Source organism: Benincasa hispida, chromosome 6 (genome assembly GCF_009727055.1).
Source record: "Benincasa hispida cultivar B227 chromosome 6, ASM972705v1, whole genome shotgun sequence".
NCBI lineage: Eukaryota > Viridiplantae > Streptophyta > Magnoliopsida > Cucurbitales > Cucurbitaceae > Benincasa > Benincasa hispida.
This window is the reverse complement of record NC_052354.1, coordinates 19,215,027-19,241,594: the sequence shown is the minus strand read 5'-3', so window position 1 is coordinate 19,241,594 and position 26,568 is coordinate 19,215,027. Positions and strand designations below refer to the sequence as shown.

The 26,568-nt window shown below is 36.7% G+C and overlaps 1 protein-coding gene and 2 long non-coding RNA genes across 4 annotated transcripts; 1 reads left to right on the top strand and 2 right to left on the bottom strand.

Moving 5' to 3' along the window:
• Positions 1-2,896: 2,896 nt before the first annotated feature.
• LOC120079818 lies at positions 2,897-22,287 on the bottom strand. Its single transcript, XM_039034231.1, has 7 exons — positions 21,783-22,287; positions 21,339-21,481; positions 20,990-21,039; positions 20,351-20,901; positions 19,426-19,506; positions 18,310-18,372; positions 2,897-3,278 (listed from the first exon to the last, which is right to left on the bottom strand). Exons 1-7 carry the CDS (start codon positions 21,834-21,836, stop codon positions 3,222-3,224), a joined length of 999 nt encoding a protein of 332 aa, XP_038890159.1. The 5' UTR covers positions 21,837-22,287; the 3' UTR covers positions 2,897-3,221.
• Positions 22,288-22,730: 443 nt separating this feature from the next.
• LOC120079514 lies at positions 22,731-23,513 on the bottom strand. Its single transcript, XR_005482249.1, has 2 exons — positions 23,396-23,513; positions 22,731-22,966 (listed from the first exon to the last, which is right to left on the bottom strand). It is a non-coding gene; the product is annotated as an uncharacterized LOC120079514 (long non-coding RNA).
• Positions 23,514-24,061: 548 nt separating this feature from the next.
• On the top strand, positions 24,062-26,445 carry LOC120079515. Of its 2 annotated transcripts, XR_005482251.1 has the most exons (4): positions 24,062-24,197; positions 25,038-25,770; positions 25,850-25,999; positions 26,108-26,445. It is a non-coding gene; the product is annotated as an uncharacterized LOC120079515 (long non-coding RNA). The 2 variants fall into 2 exon arrangements; XR_005482250.1 differs by having other exon boundaries at positions 25,850-26,445.
• The last annotated feature ends 123 nt before the right edge of the window (positions 26,446-26,568 follow it).

Here is a 26,568-nt window from a genome sequence, read left to right as displayed (position 1 = left end):
TGTCGACATAAAAAAGATTGGCGAAAAAAGCAATTAAGACAGAATTAAAATCAGTTTCAAAACGTCAGGTTTTTGGACCAATAGTCCAAACACCAGAAGGTGTCGAACCTTGGGGATATAAATGGATAATTTTTAGGAAAAAAAATGAAAATAATGAGGTCACAAGATATAAAACAAGTAGTTGCACAAGGTTTTTCACAAATACCTAGTATTGATTATGAGAAGACGTATTCTCTGGTAGTGGATGCAATTACACTAAGATATTTAATTAGTCTGACTGTGCATGAAAGTCTGGACATGTAACTTATGAATGTATCACGACATATTAATATGGATTTCTTGATAATGATATTTATATGAGAATCCCAAGAGGATTTAAAGTACCTAAAACCTATAAATCATATTCCCGAGAATTGTATTCAATAAAGTTACAGAGACCATTATATGGATTGAAACAATCAGAACAAATGTGGTACAATGGCCTGAGTGGATATTTGTTGATCAAAATAATCCAATATGTCTGTGTGTTTTTATAAATAAATCACAGTCAAAATTTGTTGTTATAACTCATGTTGATGATTTAAACACAATTGAAACTTCTAAAGAAATTTCAAATGCAATAGAATATCTTAGGAAAGAATTTGAGATGAAATATCTCTAAAAACCAAATTTTTGGCTTGACTTGCAAATTGAACATTTAGTAGATGGAATATTTATTCATCAGTCAACTTATACATGAAAAATTTTGAAAACATTCTATATGGACAAAGCACATCCATTGAACATTCCAATAGAAGTTCGTTCACTAGATGTAAAGAAAGATATCTTTCAACCGCAAGATGATAATAAATAACTTCTTGGTCCTAAAGTACCATATCTTAGTGCAATTGGTGCACTCATGTATCTTGCTAATAATACAAGAATAAATATTGCATTTTTAGTAAATTTATTAGCAAGATATAGCTCTTCTCCAATAAAAGGACATTGAAATAGGATTATGCATATACTCCATTATCTCCAAGGAACGATCGATAAGAATTTGTTTTATTCAAATAAATCAAATTTTGATTTAGTTAGTTATGCAGATTCTGGATATTTATCTGATCCACAAAAAGCTAGATCTCAAACAGGTTATATATTCACATATGGAGGAACTGATGTATCGTGGTGGAAATAAACCATAATGGCTACTTCCTCAAATCATGCTAAAATTATTGTAATTCACGAGACTAGTCGATAATGTGTATGGCTAAGATTAATAACTCAGCATATTCGCGAAACATGTGGTTTGTCTTCTAATAAAAATATTTCAACAATATTATACGAAGACAACACAACATGTATATCACAAATCAAAGAAGAATATATTAAAGGAAATAGAATAAAGCATATTTCACTAAAACTTTTCTACACTCATGATCTTGAAGAAAATTGTGACATTACTATACAACAAATTTATGTGAAGGATAATCTGGTAAACTTATTTACAAAATCATTACCTATCGCAACCTTTGAAAATTCAGTGCATAACATTAGAATGCGACGACTCAAAGATTCTTAAGTGATGTTTTCATAAGAGAGTAAACATATTATACTCTTTTAGGAGTGTATATTATATGAAATATGTACTCTTTTTCCTTCACTAAGTTTTTTCCATTGGGTTTTTCCTAGTAAGATTTTTCAATTAATTTCATATTTATAATGTGCATCTATGGGAAACTTATAAATATTATAATAATAAATGCTCAATAGTACCAAAGCTTGATATCTTAAAAGACCAAATGGCATTCTCCTATTATCCCATGTGTGTTTGAATATGTAGCCCATATGGTGTCCAACTAATTCCACCTCCTATTTGTCAATTCCCCTATAGATGGTAAAGATGGGTGAAAAATCCCAACATTTTGAAAAGAAATTAGAGAAAATTTCATTATTTCATTACTTTCTTTACTTTTTATTTAAGTTATTTATATTATCTTATATCCCTTTGTTATTTATTTATATTATATTATTATTATATTATACTTTCTCCATTCCTCAATTTTACAACAGTGAGAATGTATTTATAAGTGAAAGAATAGTGATAAATAATGTGGAGAAAAGTTTGTGGGAAATCAAGTAGGTGAGGATGCTCCCAAGAGAGCACGTGTACAATGTAGCTGTCAAAAGTAACATAAACTTTCTTTACTTTTTATTTAAGTTATTTATATTATTTTATATCCTTTTGTTATTTATTTATATTATATTATATTATTATATTATACTTTCTCTGTAACTATGTTGCGTTCCTCAATTTCACAACAGTGAGAATATATTTACAAGTGAAAAAATAGTGATAAATAATGTGGAGAAAAGTTTTGAGAAATCGAGTAGGTGAGGATGCTACCAAGAGAGCACGTGTATAATGTAGCTGTCAAAAGTAACATAAACTTTCTAGGCCAAAAATACTTGACAAAGAACCTGCATCTTGAGAAAGCACTTCTAGTCCTTTGAGCTTTCTGAGAACTTCTAAATTACGGTCAAACATTAACATTAGAGTAGACCAAGCACTCCTTCACCGTTTAAAAGTACTCTCAATTATAATAGCCCAGAACTTTTTTAAAGAAGAAAAGAAATAAATCAATAAGGATGAAGGTAAAGTTTATTATACAATCAGAAGAAAAACTAATAGTTAAAAACGCAATTGTATATGTTGTCCACCCAAAGGAAAATGTAATAATAACCAAGTTGTGTAAACAAGTTGAGAATGCAGAAAGTGCTATTAGCCAAAAGAGAGATTAGAAACAAATCTTCTTCCTCAGACTCCATGATCCAAAGTTCAAGCTCACATCCGAATAGCTGAATCCCAGGGCATATTTGTAAAATTGAATGGCCTTTCCCTTCCAATAGAATGTGGAAATTTAAGCATTTGGAAATATACAAATCTATCTCAACTTAAACTCTTGCTATCATTTGAGACACTATTGTTATATCAGGCTTTATCCATATATAAGTGTTCTGAGACTTTGCAAAAATGCATCTGAAGGGGAGTGAAACAAAAGTTATACCCCCAGCAATATAAGAATGTTGTTGGTCTGTTAAAAAAATTACAAAAAAAGATAGAACAGATCCAATAACCATTTTCTTACCACTAACATCTAAAAAACATACAGTATCGAGTCTTGGGGTCTTGAGATATCAGGGTCAGAACAAAAGCAACCAATGAAAGAGATGCTTTATTGTCAAGGTTGTCGCTTGGAATGTGGAGCTATTGCAAGAAGTATTTTCTTTCTAGGACCCTGTAATTAACAAATAAGCTTCAGGGTTACTAAATTTTGTGGCAAACAATAGAATAAACAAATAAAAGGTGGAAATTTAACAAATAAATAAATAAAATAAAACACAACGGTTATATGCCTTGTGTCCAATAATAATAATTCTGAAGAATACGAAATGGATAGCTATAGTCCATTTCTAGCTGATGAGTTGATTGCAAAAGGTAAAAACAGCCAAACTATACCTCTGGAAAATGTTAATAACATCAAAGCTAGTGAGTGACTCAAACCACTTTATTAGGTAGTTAAGCACCTTGGAGAACCATATCCCAAAAGCTATTGGGGTGGGAGAGCCAAGTCACTTAAGTACCACATTGGTCATTCCATTCTAACCTCCCATACCACTTTAGATCTGTTAAGTTGTCTAAACATAATGTTATCATTAGTGGAAAGATTCCTGCACTAAACCTCCCAGAGGCGTCAGAAACAATGCATTGAGTGTAAACAAAATTGTGGAATTTAATGGCAACGCATAAGCCCCAAAACTCTCATAAAACGTTGGCCACATTCAAGCAATTCTTAGTGCTGACCACCTTGTATTGAAAATGCACATTTGAGGGGTAGCAAGCTGGTCTTCACCCTTTATCGACAGCTATGAACTTTCGAAGGCTTGTATCAAAACATTAATTATTTTTAAGTAATTCGCCTGGTCCCATTCCCCAATACCAGCCTGCCTTGCCACTAATTAATTATACCAAGGGAAGTCTTTACGAGTTACCCAACCCTGGGCCTCCTTGACGCAATAAAAATGTTGTTTCATTTAAGAGATGTTTTCCTAATTTCTCCATTGCCAATATCACCATGAATGAGGCTCCTAAGTTTGTCTTCCAAGGGTCAATCCGTCATGAGTTTAACCAAATATAACAAATCTGTTGCCAAATATGTCATTATAGCTTTTGTATAACTCAGACAAAGGATATCTTTCCTCAGAAAAACTCAGCCGATACTTTCACTTACAAATTGGAAATCAGCAATGACTTACAATACTACAGTTTCTTTTCCTTAATTATTATTATTTTTTTATGGAAATTCAAACACTAGGTTCAGCAGTTGGCGTGAGTGTGAGTGTGACAAGTGGCCTTCTTCGGTCAAGCTTAACCTCCCACCCACAGACACGCTATCTATTTCTTCTTAAAGGAAACAAAACTTTCATGGATAGAATGAAGAGACTAGCGCTAAAAATATAATGAAACAAAATTTTAAAAAAATAAAAAACAACTAAAACCAACCTGCCCAAATGCAACCAATAATAACACTTAAAAGAAATAGAAACCCTTTGAAATAACTAAGCAGAGTCTGACCAGCAAAGAGAGGGAGACAAACTACCAAAAAGTCAAAGCTCCAACCTTCAACGATTTGTTGGATGCAAAGCCATTCTTATACCCAAACAATACCTTATAGAGAATTCTCCACAAACTTCAAGATGAAATCTAAAATTTCAAAACTCTGGATGACCTTGAACTCTTCCCAAAACACCTCATAAAATTGAGCATCATTTGCGTCCCTTTAGGCAAGATATCGGTTATGAGAGAGGAGAAAAAGGCTTAAGATGGCCTCAAGGCATTTTCTCATACACAAAAATGTAAACCCTTGATGTACGACCGCCCATTTATCACACATATAAGAGGGGTTAGGAGGAGATATCACAAGGAAGATAGATGAGGAACGTGGTGTTGGTTATTTCGGGAGTGGGGACCAGGGTTGAGAGGTAATTCTTGTTTTGAGGTGTGGATATTTTGGGGTTGAGTTGGTGTAAACTAAGAATCTGTTAGGTATCTGATTTGCAGCCTATCCGAGAGAGCTGCGATCTCTCCATCAAAAGCTAGCACAACTTTTCTTCCTCCAAAATTCCTCCTTCCTTGTCTTCCTCCTCCTCTGGTTTTATAGCGCCTTAGTGGTCCCCTTCCCCTTCTCTCTCCTTACGGTTATCCCTCCTCCCAATTATTCCTTCCCTCTCTCCACACGGTTAAGCCCCTTTCACGATTATTCCCTTTTTCATTCACTATCCTCGGTATAATTCCTTCTTTACCCCTTCTCTTATATGTGTTAATAATAGGGGGTCTCTAACAGAATCTTGGAGAATTCTTGTTGTAGGAGTATTATTCAAGTTGTGAGAAAATGATAACAATGCTCCTTTTAAATAGGCTTCAAAGGAAGAGGGATTGTTCACACCTAATTAACTAACTAATCCTAAACCCCCTTAAACAAATCCAAAGGGGAAGGGTGGTTTCGGACCAAAACTAAAATTAAAACTGAGAGTTAATAAACTGAAAATATCAAATTAAAAGGAAAGAAAATACAATTGGTTATTTACAAGAAATATCAGAAATACTCCTACATCATAAGTCTTGGAGAGGGAGAGAACCAGCATTCTAGAATTTGCTCAATTTATTTTGTTACTTTCTTCTTCTAGTTTGTTTGTTCTTTTGCTTTTGGGTTGAACTTCTGGTTTTGTTATTGCCTGAAATGCCATACTGTGAATTTAAATCAAGGAGTGTTGTTCCCCTGTTTTGGATATCTCATTGGGTATTTTTCTGCGTAGGTGTTTGGATACCTAACAAATTGGTATCAAAGCTCGATCAATCGGAGGATTACATGAAAAAATGGCACAGAAGTTAGTTGACCATTTTGATGCTACATAAAAGGAGATGATGATGTTGAAGGAAATGGTGCCCATCGTCTGTCAAGTGAATCAAGGAGTGTTGTACTTCTAGTTTTGTGCCTGAAATGCCATACTGAATCTATAAATCAAGGAGTGTTCCCCTGTTTTGGATATCTCATTGGGTATTGTTCTACGTAGGTATTTGGATACCTAAAAAATTGGTATCAAAGCACGATCCATCTGAGGATTACACGAAAAATGGCACAGAAGTTAGTTGATGACCATTTTGATGCTACATAAAAGGAGATGATGAAAGATCAAATGGTGCCCAACTGTCAAGTATGAATCAAATGACTAGTGAGATGAAAGATCTACCTGCTCGTGTGAACAAAGAGTTCAATGGTCACCAAAGGTTCATATATGAACTTGAAAAAGGTTGAGCTCAAAGAAGGTGAATCGTCTAAAGGGAAACAAGGTGAAATCGGTCAGGGAAAATACGAGAAGCTCGAAATGCCTAAATGGGGAAGGACTTGATTCCTAGTTGTTTCGATCAGAAAGGTATTCTGAAATACACTAATCATCAGATGTGAAGAAGGTAGAGTTTTCTGTCATTAGTTTCTCTCATAACATGGTTGATTGGTACTGATGGACGCATGATCGCAAATGGATAAACTCTTGGAAAATGCTGATGGAGAGAATGTTTGAGAGATTGCGACCGACTCTTAAGGAAATTCTAACGAAACGAGAGTTGAACTTATTGATTGCAAATGAAGGATTCAAAATCAAAGAGATTGAGGAAGCTAGGCGAAAGCAGTTGTAGAAACCAACACGTGGAGGTTGCTAATACCGTGAAACTTGCCTTATGCTCCGTTTAGGTTTTTCAACACCCAAAAAACCTACAACTTCATGGGGACCGGTAGGAGGGAAAGAAGTGGTGGTTCTTGTTGATTGTGGCGCAACCCACAACTTCATCCACCAAAGGTTAGTTGATGAATTGAAACTACCCATGATGGCGACTACTATGGGATTGTGGTAGCAAATGGAATGGCTATCAAGGGACAAGGGGCTTGTAAATCGGTGGTGGTTGTGATGCCTGAGATCACTGAAACTACAGATTTTGTCATTCAATCTTCGTGCGCGCAAGCAGATGGGGGAATGACAAGACTCTGTACTATGCGATTCATGGAGTCCATTGGCCGACCTTAACAATGACATTTTCTTCGAGATAGATTCAGGTCACCTTAAAAGGGGATCCTTCATAACGAAACCAAGGATCAGCTTGAAAGTTGTTATAATTCTATAATTAGGATTTTCCATTCTTGTAAATATTTTGTGATATTTTCCTTTTCTATGCTTTGTACACTTGTATATATTCATATCTTTGGTGAATGAATAGAGCATTCTGATTCTTTCTCAAACCTAAGAGTTTTACATGGTATCAGAGCTCTCTAAATAAACTTAGGGTTTTTGTGAACCTTAGGGGGTTTGAGAATTTGGAACTCATTTGTGATACTTTTGCTCACAGTCGCTGTCGTTAGCCGCCAAAAAAAAAAAAAAAAAAAAAAACTGTTTTTTTCGATACCGCCCAGTCCAAAGAGGAGCCCAGCCGTCGATCTACAAAATCTCAAAGTCCGATTGCCATCTGACCAGCGCGTGAGGCTCACACGCTGATTGTTCTTCTTTGTCGTCCGTCCACGCGCCGGCGCGTGCGCCGTCCTTTTTTGTTTGTTTTCTGTGGGTTTCTTCAATGTGATTGACCCTTCTTGGTGGTATGTTTGTTTGGGATATATAGATATTCTCACTGCTTGTAAAGACATCTCTTCGGTAAATTAGGGTTTGATTCTCTGCTGTCCGGTGTCTATTGTTTTTGAGGTAATGGCCGATAAGAAACCAGTAGTCATGTCTGAGATTGTTCCTATGGTGTCAAAAGTAACTAAACACAAATTGAATAGATCCAACTACTATTCATGGAGATCAAATGTCCACCACTTTATTAGGAGCATAAAGATGGATGATCACATCACAGAAGAGCCACCGATTGATGCTAATAAGAAGATTTGGTGGCGGGACGATTCAAGGATGCTTCTACAAATCAAGAATTCTATTGACCGTGAAATTGTTGAACTAGTAAATCACTGCGTCAAGGAACTATTGGAATATCTGGATTTCCTTTATTCAGGGAAAGAGAATATTAATAGAGTGTTTGATATTTGTAAGACTCTATATCAACCTGATCAGGGAGAAAAATCTCTTACAAGCTACTTTATGGAGGTTAAAAATACATGTGCGGAATTCAATGCCTTGATGCCAATCAGCACAGATCCAAAAGTTCTAATGGCTCAACGTGAAAAGTTGTTTATCATGAGCTTTTTAGTAGGTCTTGCACCTAAATATGAGATGGTCAAAGATCAAGTGTTGTCAAGCTCAAATATCTCCTCGTTGGAAGAAGCTTACACTCGAATACTTCGTACTGAAAAGACACAAGTAGTTACATCATCTGATTCTAGCAGTGCTTTGATTGGGCGCACAAATGATTATAGAGGTAATAAGGGGGTTGAATCAAATAGCTTCAAAGGTCATCCAAATAACCAAAGATCAAATCCAGGAGGTATTGTTTGCTATTATTGTCATAAACAGGGCCATACGAAGCGTGAATGCAGAAAATTGCTGAATAAGAGTCAGAGGATGCCATCACCCTCTGCACATGTCGCCTCTACTCCTGATAATCTTGACAAGTCAATTACGATTTCTGCAGAGGAGTTTGCTAAATTTCAGCAGTATCAAGAGTCATTGAGGGCATCATCTCCTACTCCCATTACAGCCATCGCAGAAATAGGTAAGATTTCCAAATGCCTTCTTTCCTCCATGTCAAAATGGGTCATTGACTCTGGCGCTACAGACCAAATGATAGGTAACCCCAGTTTATTCTCTAACCTTTGTACATCTACCTCTTCACCTAATGTCACTATAGCTAATGGAACCTCCACTCCTATTTTAGGATCAGGAACCGTCCATCTTACTGAATCAATTTCTTTGTCATCAATTTTAAATTTACCACATTTCTCGTTTAATTTGATTTCGATTAGTAAACTCACTCGTGATCTTCATTATTGTGTCTTCTTTTTTCCTGGTAATTGCTTATTTCAGGATCTTATGACGAAACAGACTATTGGTAAAAGGCGTGAATTTGGAGGTCTTTACATCTTTGAACCACAAACACCTACGGCCATCACATGCTCAAGTGTGTCGTCTCCCTTTGAAGAGCATTGTCGTTAGGTCATCCGTCTATCTCTGTGTTGAAGAGTCTTCGTCCACAACTTCAACATTTGTCTTCTTTAGATTGTGAGTCATGTCAGTTTGCTAAATTTCATCGTTTGAGTTTGTATCCTCGAGTCAAAAACGAGCTAGTGCTCCTTTTGAATTAGTCCATTCTGATGTTTGGGGTCCTTGTCCTGTTGAGTCCAAAGGAGGGTTTCGGTATTTTTGTTACATTTGTCGATGACTATTCTCGTGTTAGGTGGTTATATTTAATGAAAAAGTCGTTCTGAGTTACTTTCTCATTTTCGTAACTTCCATGCTGAATCCAAACTCAATTTAATGGTGCTCTTAAAATCCTACGGAGTGATAATGCTAAGGAATATTTCTCTCATACACTCAAGTCTTATTTAGATGCCCATGGCATTCTTCATCAATCTTCTTATGTCGATACTCCATCCCAAAATGGGGTTGCAGAACGAAAGAATCGTCATCTCCTTGAGACAGCCAGAGCTTTGATGTTTTAGATGCATGTTCCAAAATCCTTTTGGGCTGATGTTGTTTCCACAACTTGTTTCTTAATAAATCACATGCCTTCTTCCATTCTTAAGAGTAAGATACTTTTTCTACTTTATTCCCCAAGTAAAATTTGTTTCCCACTCCACCCAAAATATTTGGTTGTACCTGCTTTGTTCGGGAAGTTCGGCATCAACATACCAAGCTGGATCCAAAGTCCTTAAAATGTGTTTTCCTTGGTTATTCTCATGTCCAAAAGGGACATCGGTGATATTGTCCTAATCTAAATAAATAGTCCGTCTCTCCTGATATCACGTTTTTTGAACATACCTCATTTTTTTCATCACCATCATTCTCTCCGAATAAGAGTCAGGGGGAGCATGAGGAAGTAGAGGATGATTTCCTTGTCTACACAGTTACTTCTCCTTCTGATCCTCTTCCTGATTCATCTCTACCTGTGGTTACCTCTACTCTTCCACCCATCGTTAAGGTCTATACTCGACGACAACCTCCTTCAGCTCCATGCCCTGTACCAAAGTCTTCTTCGTCAGTGGATCCAGAAACGAGTGATGATCTCCCTATTGCTCTTCGTAAAGGTAAACGTACATGTGCTCATCCTATTTCCTCTTTTGTTACATATAACCATTTGTCGCCTTCCATATGTTCATTCATTGCATCCTTAGAGTCTGTATCCATCCCTAAAACTGTTCATGAGGCTTTGTCTCATCCTGGTTGGTGTGCCGCAATGGTGGAGGAGATGACTTGCCTTAGATGATAATTGTACTTGGGGTTTAGTTTCTCTCCCTGCAGGAAAGAAGGCTATCGGTTGCAAATGGGTGTTTGCAGTTAAAGTCAATCCTGATGGTTCTGTTGCTCGATTAAAAGTGCGCCTCGTAGCGAAAGGCTACGCACAAACTTATGGCGTTGACTATGCTGATACTTTTTCTCCTGTAGCAAAAATGGCATCTGTGAGGTTGTTTATTTCATTAACTTCAATCAATCATTGGCCTTTACATCAGCTTGATATTAAAAATGCATTTCTTCATGGTGATCTTCAAGAAGAGGTGTATATAGAGCAACCACCAGGGTTTGTTGCTTAGGGAGAGAATGGAACGATGTGTCACCTTCGTAAATCCTTGTATGGATTAAAGCAAAGCCCACGAGCTTGGTTTGGTAAATTTAGTCAGGTGATTGAAAGCTTTGGAATGCGAAAGAGTAGGTCAGATCATTCAGTCTTTTTTAAGAGATCTGAGGGTGGTGTCATCTTGTTAGTTGTATATGTGGATGATATTGTGATTACTGGTGATGATGCTTTAGGTATCTAGTCTCTAAAGACTTTTCTTCATAGTCAATTCCATACAAAAGATTTAGGCATGTTGAAATAATTCTTAGGAATTGAGGTAATAAGAAGCAAGAAAGGAATTCTATTATCACAGAGAAAATATGTACTTGACTTGTTGATTGAAACAGGAACGCTAGGGGCTAAGCCATGTAGTACCCCAATGATGCCCAACTTACAGCTCACAAAAGATGGAGAATTGCTAAAAGATCCTGAAAGATATAGGAGGTTAGTGGGAAAACTTAATTACCTTACATTGACTTGACCCGACATAGCCTATTCAATAAATATTGTGAATCAGTACATGTCATGCCCTACAGTTGATCATTGGGCTGCATTGGAACAGATTCTTTGTTATTTGAAGGCTGCTCCCGGGCGTGGTTTTATTATATAAGGATAAGGTCATACTAATATTGAATGTTTCTCAGACGCCGATTGGGAAAGATCTAAAGAAGACAGAAGAACAACCTCAGGGTATTGTGTTTTTGTTGGTGGTAATTTGATTTCTTGGAAGAGTAAGAAGCAAAATGTGGTGTCACATTCAAGTGCAAAATCAGAATATAAAGCAATGGCACAATCTGTGTGTGAATTGATTTGGATATATGAACTTCTTGTTGAGTTGGGATTTGAAATCACCACACTGACAAAGTTGTGGTGTGATAATCAAGCAGCACTTCATATTGCGTTTAATCCAATATTTCATGAAAGGACTAAACATATTGAAGTTGATTGCCATTTTGTACGTGAGAAAATTCAAGAAGGGTTGGTATCTACAGGATATGTGAAGACTGGAGAACAATTAGGAGATATCTTCACGAAAATATTGGATGGAAGACGTATAGATTATCTATGTAACAAGTTGGGCATGATTAACATATATGCTCCAACTTGAGGGGAGTATTATAATTCTATAATTAGGATTTTCATTCTTGTAAATATTTTGTGATATTTTCCTTTTCTATGCTTTGTACACTTGCATATATTCATATCTTTGGTGAATGAATAGAGCATTCTGATTCTTTCTCAAACCTAAGAGTTTTACAAAAGTGTTGTCTAAAAACATGGGACAAAGATGATAAGGTTTCCTAGTCTAAAAACATGGGACAAAGATGATAAGGTTTCCTAGTAGAGTTCCTGAATTTGCAAATCGAAGAAGAGGGCCCCTCAACTTTATAGAAAGAATGTGAAGAGAAACTCCATGTGACGATAGTGATACAAATGCTTTTGGTGGGAAATGAAAACATCTTCGATGTTCCAAGGGAGCTACCTCCAAAGCGTGAAGTAGACCACTGATAGGGATGGCACCCAGACAAGAACCCATTAATGTATGGCCATGCCCAAAAAGATAAGATTGAAAAAGCTAGTGAGTGAAATGTTGATTGTTGGAATAATACGGCCAAGTCAAAGCCCTTTCTCAAGTCCGGTCTTGCTAGTAAAGAAGAAGGATGGAGGATGGAGGTTCTATGCTAACTATAGGAAGGTGAATAAAGTTACCATTGCACATAAGTTTCCTATCGTTGTAATCAAATAACTCCACAATGAGTTACATGGGTCCTACGTATTCTTGAAATTAGACTTACGGTCAGGCTTCCACTAAATAAGAATGGATGAAATGGACATACCTACGACTACATTCCGAACGCATGAAGACCACTATGAATTTATGGTCACATCGTTTGAATTAACCAACGCACCAACAACCTTCCAATCCTTGATGAATCAAATTCTTCGGCCATTTTTCGAAGATTCATTTTGGTGTTCTTCGACGATATCCTAGTTTACAATCTGGACATCTCTACTCGAGAGACATTTGGGAATCATTTTTAATGTACTCCAAGACCATAAGCTTTATACTAATAGAAAGAAGTGTATCTTAAGTCGGTCTAAGATACAATACTTGGGCCATTGAGCAAAGGAGTGGAAGCAGGTGGGGATGTGCAATGGTTAATTGACCATACCTAAAGAATGTAACAACGTTGAGAAGTTCAGTGGAGTTGATTGGTTATTAAAGACATTTTGTGCTGAATTATAGAATTTTGGTTACCCCATTGACTAAATTGCTTTCAAAGACTCTTAGTTTGGAGTGAAGAGGCAGGCATTGGCTTTCGACAGAATGAAAAAGGCAAAGACCACGCTCTCAATACTCTCTCTTTACTTTCTCTTCCTGACTTTGCACTTCCCTCTATTAACAATGGAAGATCTTTGGTAGTAATTTTGGACCAAGCTTTTCACAAGCCAAGGATATGTTCTGAAGAGAAGTAGAACCTTCCATCCTCAAACAGATGGCTAGACCGAGCGTGTCAACCGTTTCCTTGAGACTTGCGTTGTTTTTTGTAATGAAAAACCAAAGACATGGGCCAAATATTGGTTCCCCCTTTGGTCTCTTATGGTGACAAAAAGTGACCAATGATACTTACAAGCAACAACTGGAGACCCGAGACAAGGCTTTAGTAGCATTGAAGGAGCATTTGTTGATGGCCCAAAATCAAAAGAAGAAGTTCTACAATCAGAAGAGAAGGGAAGTTAAATTCATGATAGGAGATGAGGTGTTTTTGAAGCTACGACCATATCGACAACAATTTCTTGCTAAGAAACGTTGTGAGAAACTTTCAACTAAATTTTATGGGCCATACGTGGTTGTTGGAACGGATTGGAAACGTAGCTCACCGAATCCAACTTCCCCTAGAGGCCAACATCCATAATGTCTTCCATATTTCTCAGCTTAAGAAGTTAGTGGGATTGAAACATCAATAATAGGCTCATATCTTTGTTTTCTAGTGAGTTTGAAATGCAAGTGAGCCATGAAACAATCCTTGGGATGCTCTAAACTGTGATTAAATCAGCAAGGCAACCAGAAAGTGAAGCTACTTGGGAGGAGGTTGACTTTATCAAACAACAATTTCCTCAACTTCACCTTGAGGACAAGGTGCTTCTTGAAACTGAGGGTATTGTAAGGCCTCCCATTTATCATACATACAAAGAGGTGTAAGAAGGAGATTTCACAAGGACAAATGGATGAGGAACGTGGAGTTGGTTATTTTGAGGGCGGGGACTAGGGCTGAGAGCACAAGGTTTATGTAGAGATTATGCTTGTTGTTTTGAGATGTGGATATTTTGGGGCTAAGCATTGGAGAGGGAAAGAACCAGCACTCGAGAATTTGCTGGATCCATATTGTAACTTTCTTTTCTAGCTTGTTCGTTTATTTTATTTTGTCTTTAACTTCTGGTTTTGTTATTGCCCATATTGCGAATATATAAATCAGGGAGTGTTGTTCCCCTATTTTGGATATCTTGTTGAGTGTTTTTCTGATTGCAGGTGTTTGGATACCTACACCTAACACTAAAATTGTAGCATTCATATTGTAAAACCACGCCAATTTTATTAATTGGAACTAACAACAATACCTAGAAAATTAGGGAAATAACAAAAGAATACAGAAAAGATATATAAACATAAATATATTAGAAAAACCAAAGGAAAAATCAGGGGAAAAGATTAAAAAAACAATACATGGAAAAAGCACTTCTATTTCTCAATTACAAGTAGAAATAAAAACGAATACTTAAGATAATAGAAAATAAGTATGAGGTGGCAGCGGCACCACAGAAAAGATTTTAAAAAGAATAAAAAAAGAACCAATTTTATACCAACTGAAATAATGAACAAAGAACATATGATCATGAAAGATCCAAAAACGAACCTACAAGAAGGCAAGTTGAAGGACACGAATAAGGCCATGTGCATGCAAAACATAGCCCACAGCTAACTTCCTTGAGGCATGCCCAGCCACAAGCACAAGAACCTCTCATGAGGTTATTTTGGTCAAAGATTGCCTAAATGCAACATCATGCCCTGTCTCTTATACACATCTAGATGTGTATAAGAGACAGCACTTGTGCATCCGTAAACGTGCAAGTTTGCACATGCATAAGGCTACGTATATGACACTATGCATGGAGCCTCATATGCCAACCCCTTGCGTTGGCACTCACTTGCCAACACATCCAATCGATGTTGGCCCCAACAGCAATCATCTGTAACCGCCTCCATCCATCCAAACCTATGCTATAGGAAGCACTAACATTTTGTTTGTTAGACATGTCAAACACAAATACGTCTGGCCACGTGTTTTTTTTTTTAACTAAAAGAAAAAAAAACAAATACGACATGTGGCAGACACGTTATATTAAAAATCATTGTCATTTATTGGGCTTCTTAAAGTCGGCTCCTCGTATGACTTAGTGGCCATTTAAACTTTATGTAGTATTTAAATTTAACCTTAATACAGTGGTACCCAACACCACAACCACTTAAAGGTTTTAATATTTTTTCTTCGTCCACTTTTTTCTTATATAATTTTTCATAGTTAAAAAAAAACTATTGTATTTTGGGTTTTTATTTATTATTTTATTATCCTTTTTATAAGAAACAAATTTCATCGATGTATGGAAATTATAAAAGAATACCAAAGTCCAAACCAAAGAAGTTGCAAGAGATTTCTCCAATTGGTCAAAAGAGATGAGAGTGGGTAAGATGTATAAACAAAATGTGCATTTACACCCCGATATAGCACAAAGAAGCTATCAAAAGAGACTTCCCTATCTTCAAAAAGGCGTTTGTTGTGCTCCTTCCAAGTTATCCACAAAAAAGAAAACACGAATGAGATGCATCCAAAGGATTCCTTTTCCTTCCACGAAAGGGTAGCCAATGAGTGAGTAATTGAGCAATATGTTGAAGTCACTAGGAATAAATAGGCACGTTGTTGTGTCTGAGGCTTTTAGCCTACGTTGGTCTCCTGCACACCACCCCTATTGTCATTGCCATTCTTTACCCTTACTTCCCTTGTTTACGTTTCATTTATTTGTTTTGTCGAGTATGTTAGGAATAGATGTGACCATTAGAAAATATTGTTAGATATGGATCAAAGTTTTATCTTTGGAATAGGAAGACAATTTATATTTTAATATTTTCATTTTTTATTTCCAACTAGGGGTTCCTTTTAAGTTTTCCATACCTTCGTACCATACAAACTAAGTGTGCCTTGAAGTTTAATTGACTTCAATGAAATAGAATTTGTGTTTCGAGAAACCTCTTTGTCTTTCTGCATGTCTTTGCAAGCTTTGCTTTATTCTTGCATGTTTTGAAGCAGTCTAACTTGGCTGGTCACCAAATTTGTGGAGTATTTCAATCTTGAGGTAAGAACAAGTTTTCTCATCTCTTGGTTCTTGAACATAAGGTAATTTGAATCCTAACTCTAAACTTTAGTTGATTTCAATTCGATATTTGATTCTTTTGGTTGGTGTGTTAGAGGTTTATGAGGTATTGGTTAGTTTGTGTGCATATCTTTTATCATTGTTAATTTATCTTACATAATCTTTTTAAACACTTGCAAGTATACATTTTTTTTCTCCCTATCCTTTAAGCATTAAGCATTCAGCTTTGTGCTTCTGTCCAAAATTTTGTTTTGCCTATTCTTTGGGCTCTTGCTTGTGTACATCTCAAGGGTTATTTCGCAGCAAGCAATCAAGCTTAGGTCTCAATTTGTACTTCGCTTGCAAAGTGAGAAGAGGATAGTGAGGAAGTGAACACAAAAACTCTACCTCAATGAGGAGGGTGGTTATTATTCTAATTTTGTTTTTGTAACCAAGCATTCTCAAGAAGGATAAAGGACTATGATGATAGAGTTGGTAGAGAAACCTAATTCCAAGCAATCACTCAATTCACCATCACCCAAAACCTATACTACATAACTGAATCCCTACAAAGACTAAAACACAAGGGTTCCAAGCCTTGAAAAAGCTAACCAAATGCCACCTCTTGAAAGACCAAATCCATCCCCTAAATCCAAGAAGCTAGAAAGCGAGAACACCACAAAGAGATCAATGGCACTTTAAGCATCAAGAAGAAGAAGAATGGCACCAAACTAACTTTTCACAATCAATACAGAGGATATAAACCTAATTATTTAATGTTTTTGCAGGACAGAGAAACATTCAAGACCCAATAGGATTCCAAGAGAGAGGATACTGCCATAGGAGGGAAGAAAGAGGTTTAGGAGGCATCAAACTCAAAATTCCCAAGGTCCATGGCAAGTTCAATTCCGAGGAGTTTGTGGATTGGAAAAGGGAGGATGTACTTGCCTTTACTTGAAATAACATTAATAATGATAAGGAAGTTATTTGCCGTTACTCATTTCAAAGATTATGAAACTAACAGGTGGGACAAAATAATGTTAAGGAGAAGGTACAAACAATGAAGGTCCCATAGAGTCATGTTTTGAACTCAAAGCGCCTGTGAGAATAATGTTTGTGCCTAGACTCTATCAAAGAGAAGTATCCATCTTACAACACTGAGGATCTCCTTCACATAACCGTCAAAATTCAAATCAAGAAGTTGTCAAATCACACAATCTTCTCCTAAAACTACTTTACCTTGGAAAGAAGAGAGTTCCACTAGCAAGTCTAAGTTTAAATCTAAAGTTGCTAGTCACAAACCTTGCAAACTGACAACTCCAAAATGGGGCATGATGCCATGATGGTTAGTTTCCTTTAGGGGTGATCATCTTCATCAGTCCGTCGGCATCAATTTTGGACACAAATCGATGACCAACTATATGTCAGTTTCCGACGGTTGATTTTGGAAATGTTGGGTACACCAACTCACCGATGGTCAGTTGGTTTAGATCAATTTTGTGAATTGACAAACTAGACGAAAAAAAGTACAAAAGGGAGAATTAACGAAAAGAAGGAATAAAGGGAGAAGGAAAAAAAAAGAAGCAAAGAAAAGAAGCAAAAAGAAGAAGTGAAGAAGAGAGCAAGGAGAAGAAAAGAGGAGTGGAAAGAGAAGGATAAATGAAAAAGACAAAAACCATGAAAAGTAATGGGAAAGATGAAAATTAATTAATTAATTTTTTTTTTTAAAAATATCACCTTGGGAAGACTCAACGTTTGGTCTTCCCAAGAAGCTAAATGCTGCTGCAGCAGCAACGTTAACATTCAGCATTGCACACAACCCTTTGGTTCTTTTTTTTTTTATTTTCCTGAATTTCTACTAAAGTCGCTCGGTTTGATCCCTTACTGGGCTTGACAACCAACCCCGACCGAATATACCTTTAAACTGACCAACAGAAATCAGTTCAATTAGTTTCAGCCAATTGGCTTGCTCAACGGAGAGTTTTCCCCCCTTTTCCGCCCGCCTCTTTGGTCCTAAAAGTGCACGTCAACAAACAAAAATTTTGAGATCTAAACCCTAGATATAAGATGAAGAACACCAACAGACATACCATAGGTATTCCAAGCTCTCTGAGATCATTCTCCCCCATTTGCTTCAACGCAGTCATATCAACCTGCATCATAAATCCAATAAACCACAAGATTTGAACTAAACCACAGATTTGCAGAACTAGTAAACCATTAATAACATTTATAGTCAACAAATATGAAGATTTGAACCTCAACTTACACAACTTTGATTACATCAAGATATCCGTATATAGTGACAACAAAAATTTGAGGCTATATTCACAGATCAAATATTTTATAAAAGAATCAACCACACATATATTGAAAACCTCATTACTTTTATGGAAGCCATTATAAACATCTTGAGAGAGAGAGAGAGAGAGAGAGAGCATATGAATGTGTTACAAACGGAAACTATTGTTGAAGAAGAAGAAGAAATAACTACAACAGCACATCTTTAAGATATCAGTAAGAGACAACAATCTTTCTTCTTTTTGAATAGGGAAAGAGTATTTTACTTAAATTGGATTGTGATGCGATAGGATAGATAATTTGTAGAGAGAGTTATGCATTAAATTAACCAGATAAGAAAGAGGATAAATACAAAATTCATATATTTCTCAAGAGGTCTGAGTCTTTTTCTAACTCCAGTCACAATTCGCAAACAAAAAGCAAAGGTGAAAATAATCTAGGGAAGTAAGTGTTTAAGTTTCAATGCAGCAGACTCCTTGACATAGAAATTCCTAGGCAAGAGTAATCAGTAACCACAGCAGCTCAAGTTCTAACATAGAAAGCTTGCTGTCAAAGTATGAAAGTAATTTGTAATTTCATAGTCTTGTCGCTAAACACTACCTAAGTAAAAGAATGAATTGTATAGATAAAGGTAAAAGAATAAGAGACGCATGAATCAGCGAGACATACAAAACAACACCCACTAGAAAACTAGAGATAGACATATCAGATCATAGTATAACACTTTACAGGTAAAATGTCCTTGTCTTGTGATTCATGCATGCTACATTCCACATAAAAAGTAGAAATATGATAGTGGACACCAAAGTTACAAGTTATAACAACTGAAAAGTTAAGATGGAAGTTGATACGTGTGTTAGAATGAAGCAAAACAAATTTTCAACAAAAAGGGAATTTTAACATACTTCCTCGGCCTTAAAAAGAATGGAATATTTTCCCAATCCTAGAGACTGCAACAAGCCATCTATACTTTGAAGTTCATCACCCTGTAAATAACATGTCAACAGAGAACAACAAAGCTTAATGTTAAACACTTCATCTGTCTGGGAACTAAAAATAAACTAGGAAACTACTTCCAGAGAGCGATCCTACAAAATTAAAATATATCTTTCCATCAATAAAACATTATTTTCTCCAAAAAGATCAATAAAATCCAATACAAGCAGAACTCCATGAAAAGGAAGGGAAATTAATGATATCAAATACTTCATTACCTGTAATGCATAAGAAACTAAGGTTAGGTGTTATTTTTACTTTGAAAGGTTACTCATTGATAAGTTATTTACCACTTTTATAATTCACTAACAAAATGTCCCTGGGGAGTCAATGATTCAAACCATAGAGAAGATAGAACCTATTTAATTGATACCAACATGGGTACTTGCACTCTTGCATACAACCCCCAAAAGCAAGGAAGAATACCACGAGTAAAAAATTGACCTTGAACATAAAATACCTTGAGCTTAAGCCCTAGACGGGCGGCTGTTGCACTATAATACACCTTAAGCTTTAAAAAACATTGTACAGTCATTTAACTACTGAAATCTAACTCTTGTCACTACATTTTGCTAATTTCCTTCTCAAAAAAATTTCAGAAGTTTAATAATAAGTTAAATAATATATTGTATGGAAGTTATGTTAAACTTACTTAAAAAATGAACAGCCTACAATGACATACAGCAATTACAGTAATTAAAATGTACCCAAAAGTCAATCAAAATAGGCAGCAGCTACTTCAAATCAGGTTGGGAAAAATCAAGTTACAGAAAAGACAATACCCAAAAGCCATAAGATTTCAATAATGGTAGAGAGAATAAAAGTAAATCATACTGGATAGAGAGTTTTGTGTGCAATGCCGCTTGGTGGAGTATGTAATGGAACAACTGGTGCCACGGGCTTTGAAGTCGTAGGGGGCATTAGAGAGTTTGTCATAAAAGTTGCAGTACTAACAGAACTTGAAGCATTGTGAACATCTTTGGCTGCATAGCCCACCGACCTTGCATTCTCAAATGAAAGGTTAGTTGGCCTTCTCTGTAGTTTCTCATCATCCCTTTGTAGAGAGTAGTGCCTCGAAGATTCTACAATTCTAGCAGGTGATCTTTGTCTCAAATTATCCATGGTCCATGGGGAATAAGAACTACCTAACGAGTCCTTCTGAGGTAAATCATCTGCACTTCTAGTTGAAGGGGTTCGGCGTAAGATATGTGTATTGTGCAATGGAGGGTCGTGATGCCGTGAATCAAGATGGCGGATAGGAGCCTGATCTGCCTTAGGTAGCTTCTCCCGAAGGTCTAAACACTTTTTACTATCACTTTGAGCACGTCTGAATGCATCTTTTTGCAAGAGTTTATATCGAAGGTCATCTTTACCAATGTGCGACACTGATTTTATAAATAAAAGAAAATAAAGGGTGTATTAGAATGTCATTAACATGAAGGGCAACAAAATTAGGCTGATTAAGTTCAATACCGTCCAACCCATTAGAACTCCAATCTGACATCCCATCATCTCCTCGTAATCTGCTAAGAAGATAAATAAGACATGTAAATTCTGAATGGGAGCAAAAAAAATGGAGATAATAGAAAGAACCAGAAAATAGAACCAAAAGAAATTAATCCAGACTCCAAAAACGAGGACATCACATAAATTGCCCAACATTTCCGTTAATGACCAACAATTCTAAAGTGTTTTCCAAATAATATTTTGTTTTTTCAAATGCGATTAACGTTCCCTTTTCAAGCATGCATTCAAAATACACCAAAATTCTAAGTTTATTTAAGGCAGCAGATATAAAAGGTAAAACGAAAGAACAACATACCGTTTGCTATTGAGTTGGCTTCCATAAGACAGATCACTATCAGGGCTACTTCCCAACCTATCTCTTACAGACCGCTTAGTTCCAGATACGGGCCAAGAATCAGAGACGGAAACATCAGTCCCTGGGCCGGACTTTTTTACTACCTACAATGTAATAGATAAAGGTACGTATAGAAACAAAAGATGGCCAGAAAAATGACTATCAACAATGTTTCCAGATTCAATCAGCAAGAAAAGAGTAATTAGAAAAAACAAAAAAGAGAATTCCCATTCTTGCCCAACTTCTCGGTAACAACGTTATGCAACGACACTTATATAGATGACTATTATGAAGCAATAAACGAGAATCATGTTCATTGCCCATTAAGAGAAACCATTGCCAGCAGAAACTGAAACAACGTATGTCAACTATGAACATGACCAACGACAAAGAAGAGCAACCAACCTGTCCGCTACGGCCGAGTGTAATGGTAACTCTACCCCTTGAAGCTGCTGACATATTGAAATCAGAAACCCCAAGAGAAAAATATGCGCTTAGGTTTCAATAACTCATTAATTCGTTGAAGCGCATGGCCAATGAGCACGTACAGAATCCCTAAACTGAACGCGACGAATTGGAAGAAGATTAGCAGACAGATTAACCTGTTTGGAAAGCTCCCGAATCTCGGAAGAAAAATCTAGACCCCCCAAGGACCCTAGCGGGAAAAATGTTGGCTCACAAAGCCATGGGGAAAGAGAGAAAGGAACACAGTCCGATGGTTTCGGATCGAAATGAAAATACGAATACGAGAGAGAGTTGGGGTTTGGATCGAACTGGAATGCTTGAATAGGAACAGCCAATAAGAGCGCCGGCGATTACCTCCTGATTTGTACTGAGATTTCTCTATTTAAGACGGAATGAAACGAAAAGATGAAAGCGAAGGGAAATTGAATTTTTTTAAAAAATAGGGAAATTGAAAATTGTAATATTTCTCTGTTCCTTCAGAATCTTCTCATTATTAATTTAAAATTATTTCTCTCATATTGTTTTTCTTGTCGGGATCCGATTATGAAGCTTTTTTCGGCGTACAAAGCTAATTCTTTATTCAATACCAATCGAGTTGGGTTCTTTAGGGAGAGTTTTTCCTTTTCCTTTTAAATAAAATGACCAATCTGCCAATGGTGTTAATGTGGATTGACTCAAAACTTTGAAAATAATGAACGGTAATCTTTTGCTCATGTAACATTAAAGTGTGCTAAGGTACTTCCTCTCTTCCTCTCATAAATTCTCTTTTCTTCTCTCTCACGCGTGTATTGTAACAATTCTTCTGACTTTTTAGAATGGAAATCAAATCGATCGTTATTATATACATGCATAAATCTCAAAACGACATTATCACAAAATTTGACAAAATCCAAACAATAAAATAAATTTTTATTATAGAACCTATAAAAGGAACATAAAATCTCTATTCCGATACCCAACTTTAATAAATAAATAAATCGAATGAAATATTCAAAAGAAATTTAAAAGTTTAATTACAAAGTTAAAACTTGCAAACATAAGAAAACATATGCGGAAGCATTGTCAAGTCCCAAGGCCTGGTCACGGATTCTTCTTGTCATTCGTCATTCTATCCTTTCCTTTACCTAAAAAAATATAGAGAAAATGGTAAATACAAAAATACCTGGTAAGTGACCCACTAGGCGAACATGTTAGCATTCCTATTGAGACAAAGGTATGCATCCCAAACATAGGCATAGGCATAAAGGACAAACTCAAAGGCACGCTTTCATAGAAAGTAACTTCGATGAGTCACCAAAATCATAAGCATAGATGGCAATCCCATTAGCACGCCAAAACATACATAGGGGATGTACACTGTAAGTGCTAACACACACCACGGTCTAGTCCAAGTTCATATCAAGCAGCATATTATAATAATCATAGTAACATAACTCATGAGTTTCGAGAACAATCTCAATAGTCATGTATCAGTCAAACATGGCAGAACATCCAATCACAATAGAAACACATCAACTTGGGATTTGAGGATAAACTGGTAGTAAATCACTTACTTGATATTAACCCCAAACAAATTGACAGTTCAAACACCTCTTATCTTCAACAAATTCTTGAATCAGCCCCTAAAACATTAACTAAATTTAATTTCAACAGCTAGACCTAATTCAAACACATAGCTAAGCAAAATAGTCCACAAATTACCCAAGGTTTTGATTGATGCAAACCTCCCTTAAACCTTAATTAAGTAACCCAACCTACACACAGAATACCAACAAAAAATTTAATCTCAAATTACAGCACCCTCAACGCTTCAAATGGCCATGGAACCTCAAAAACTTACCCGATACCTTATCGAATGCCACCCGAAAGCGTTAGACAACACGTTATTGTCCTCCAAAATCCAAGTCTAACATTAACATATTATGGGTATCAATGCATCTGTACCAAGAATCAATGAGTATTTATGAACTCCAAGTGAAACCCACTAATCACCAATAAATTTACCCAAAACCAAAAATCCGGTGAGCGGCGACGTTTGAAGGCAGTGGCTAACAAAGGATAGCAGCGGGACGGACGCTGGCAGACGAGCGGGTGAACGAACGGACCACGACTGACGGATCTGCACGCGCATAGACCTTGACGGCTCGCACGAAAAATCAACCGGACGTGAAACTCCGGCGAAGACTCGATCAGCGACGACTAAACCGAGGGACGGCTGGCGACGAGCGGGGTGGCAACTCCGATGGCGAGCCATCCTTCAAGTGGCTGAATGAGAGAGAGGGGGTGCGGCGTGAGGGGGTGCGAGAGGCTTGCGGCGCTTCACTTCGTACACAGTAGAGAGGGAGACGCGTGAGAGTAAGTAAATTTTTTTGGGGGAAATTTGTATGGATGATCCCATTTTTTTGTCCAAAATGTCAAATGACTCATTTTTAAAAAATAATATCAATTGACCCTCTATTTACATTATCGTCATATCAAATTACGTAAATTGTCTTTACTTCTTCATCTTCTTACCTTTTATTGAAAACCCATCAAAACTAAAAATTCTTCATTCAAATTTCCCAAGGCTAACGGTTTCGTATCGCTCATAAACTAAAAACTCTTTAGAATCCATCATTTCGGTTTGCAAACGATTCTACTGCCACCGAAAAATTGAATTTGATTGGTAAATCTTTCAATATGTGTCTGAAAATGTCTTACACTGATCGGTAATGGGGCTTTGTGGATCGCTATAGGTTTAGAAATACTGTGAACCTATGGTTTTTTTGTTTATTTTTTTGGTTTTCGATTTGTTATGTGGTTGAAGACGAGTAGAAAGAGTTTGTGAGCGAGATAAGTGAGAGTGAAATCGGTAGAACGATACTAGAGAGAGCGACACCAGAAAGGGTAGGTCGTTCTAGGGTTTAGAAATACTGTGAACCTATGGTTTTTTTGTTTGTTTTTCTGGTTTTCGATGTGTTATGTGGTTGAAGACAAGTAAGAGAGAATGTGAGTGAGATAAGTGAGAGTTACTAGAGAGAGCGACATTAGAGAGAGCAATACCAAATAGAGCGACACTAGAGAGAGCGATACTAGAGAGAGCGACACCAAAGAGATCAATACCGGAGAGAGCGAATCCAGCGAGATTTAAACAAAATGTTGTTTTATAATTTTTTTTCTGAAGGAGTTTATTGATTGAATATTTATTTCATGCAGGAGTGATTTAAGATGGCAACACGTTTCAGAATACCCATAGCCGACCGATTTCTTGGTCAAGTAACGAGCTTAGCTCACATTGCTAATGCAAACAAGATTGTAAAGGAGAAGCTTACGCCAAAACAGTTAGACATGTTCAAGAGAATAACTTTTGGGTGATTTGTAGACATTAACATGGTGTTTAACAACCCAATTATCCATCACAAGTTGTTGAGAGAAGTGAAGAGAACGAGATTAGACTTAATGTCATTCTCTATTTGTGGAAAGGTTGTCACTTCTTCAAATGATGATTTTTTGTTGATGACTAGTTTGTGGCGATCCCCAACACGAGTTGATCAAAATCAGTAGTCCTCGTATGAACTTGCAATCGAGTATTTTGGTAATCGAGTGGCGAATGACACCTTACATATCCGTCAACTTGAAGAAAAATACAAGGAGTTGGAGTTTGAAAATGATGAGGATGCTACGAAGATCACAACAGTCTACTATACTGAGGTTGCAATGATGGGAAAAAAACAAACAGAAAAATGCAGTGGACCTCAAACGTTTTAAGGACGTTCAAAATTTAGAGTACTACAACAGTCTTGATTAGGGTACCATTATTTGGGAGAGGACACTGGATGCCCTAAAGACTGCGTTGAATGATAAAAGCAGTCTATACAAAATGAAGGTCAAAGGAAATAAAAATTACGTTGTGAAGTACTTTTTGTGTGGATTTCCACAAGCGTTCCAGGTAAATTTGCTTAACATAATAATCATGTTGTTTGATTTAACATTACTAATATTCTTAATATATGTTAAATTTTATTTAGGTATGGATGTACGAGATCCTAGTTGCATCGATAGTTGGGAACATTGTGGAGCGAAGGAGCAAGGTGGCTTTGCCCTGCATATTTCGATGGTCATGCTCCCACTCAGTGTCCTTCAAAGTACTCGAGAGAGAGATATTCGAGTCTAACAATGTACATTTACTCTATGCATAATGTGTTTATCTGGTTGTTAAATTGACACTAACCAGTTTACTGGGTTATTAATGCAAATAAAGGTTAAAGAGGGTACTATCATGACAGATGCTGAAAGGGAGTTTCGGGATGCCCCAGTGGACAGACGACCTATATTTCATCTACGTGCTGATGATGATAGTTCTGAAAGTGGCAATAGGTCGACTAGTGATGGGGGTAGTTCTGAAAGTGAAAGTAACTGTGTGATCATCGTGGAGATGACAATGATGAAGTTATTAGGGTGGAGGGAGGGGATGAACACGAGCATTCTGAGTATGAGGATGCTGAATGTGGAAAAGTGGAAGGAAGGACCTACACACCTAGTGATGATATGTTCCATGATGTGATGGGGGATGTGCGCGATGAGGACAAGTTGAACCAACTTGATGTCTATCTTGCAAACTCCTGTAGAGGTCTCTTATACACATCTAGATGTGTATAAGAGACAGTGGTTCCACGGTGAATGAGGAGACGACAAGGTCACCCATCCCATCTCGGGATCCCGATACCAATAATGTGACTGCCTCTGA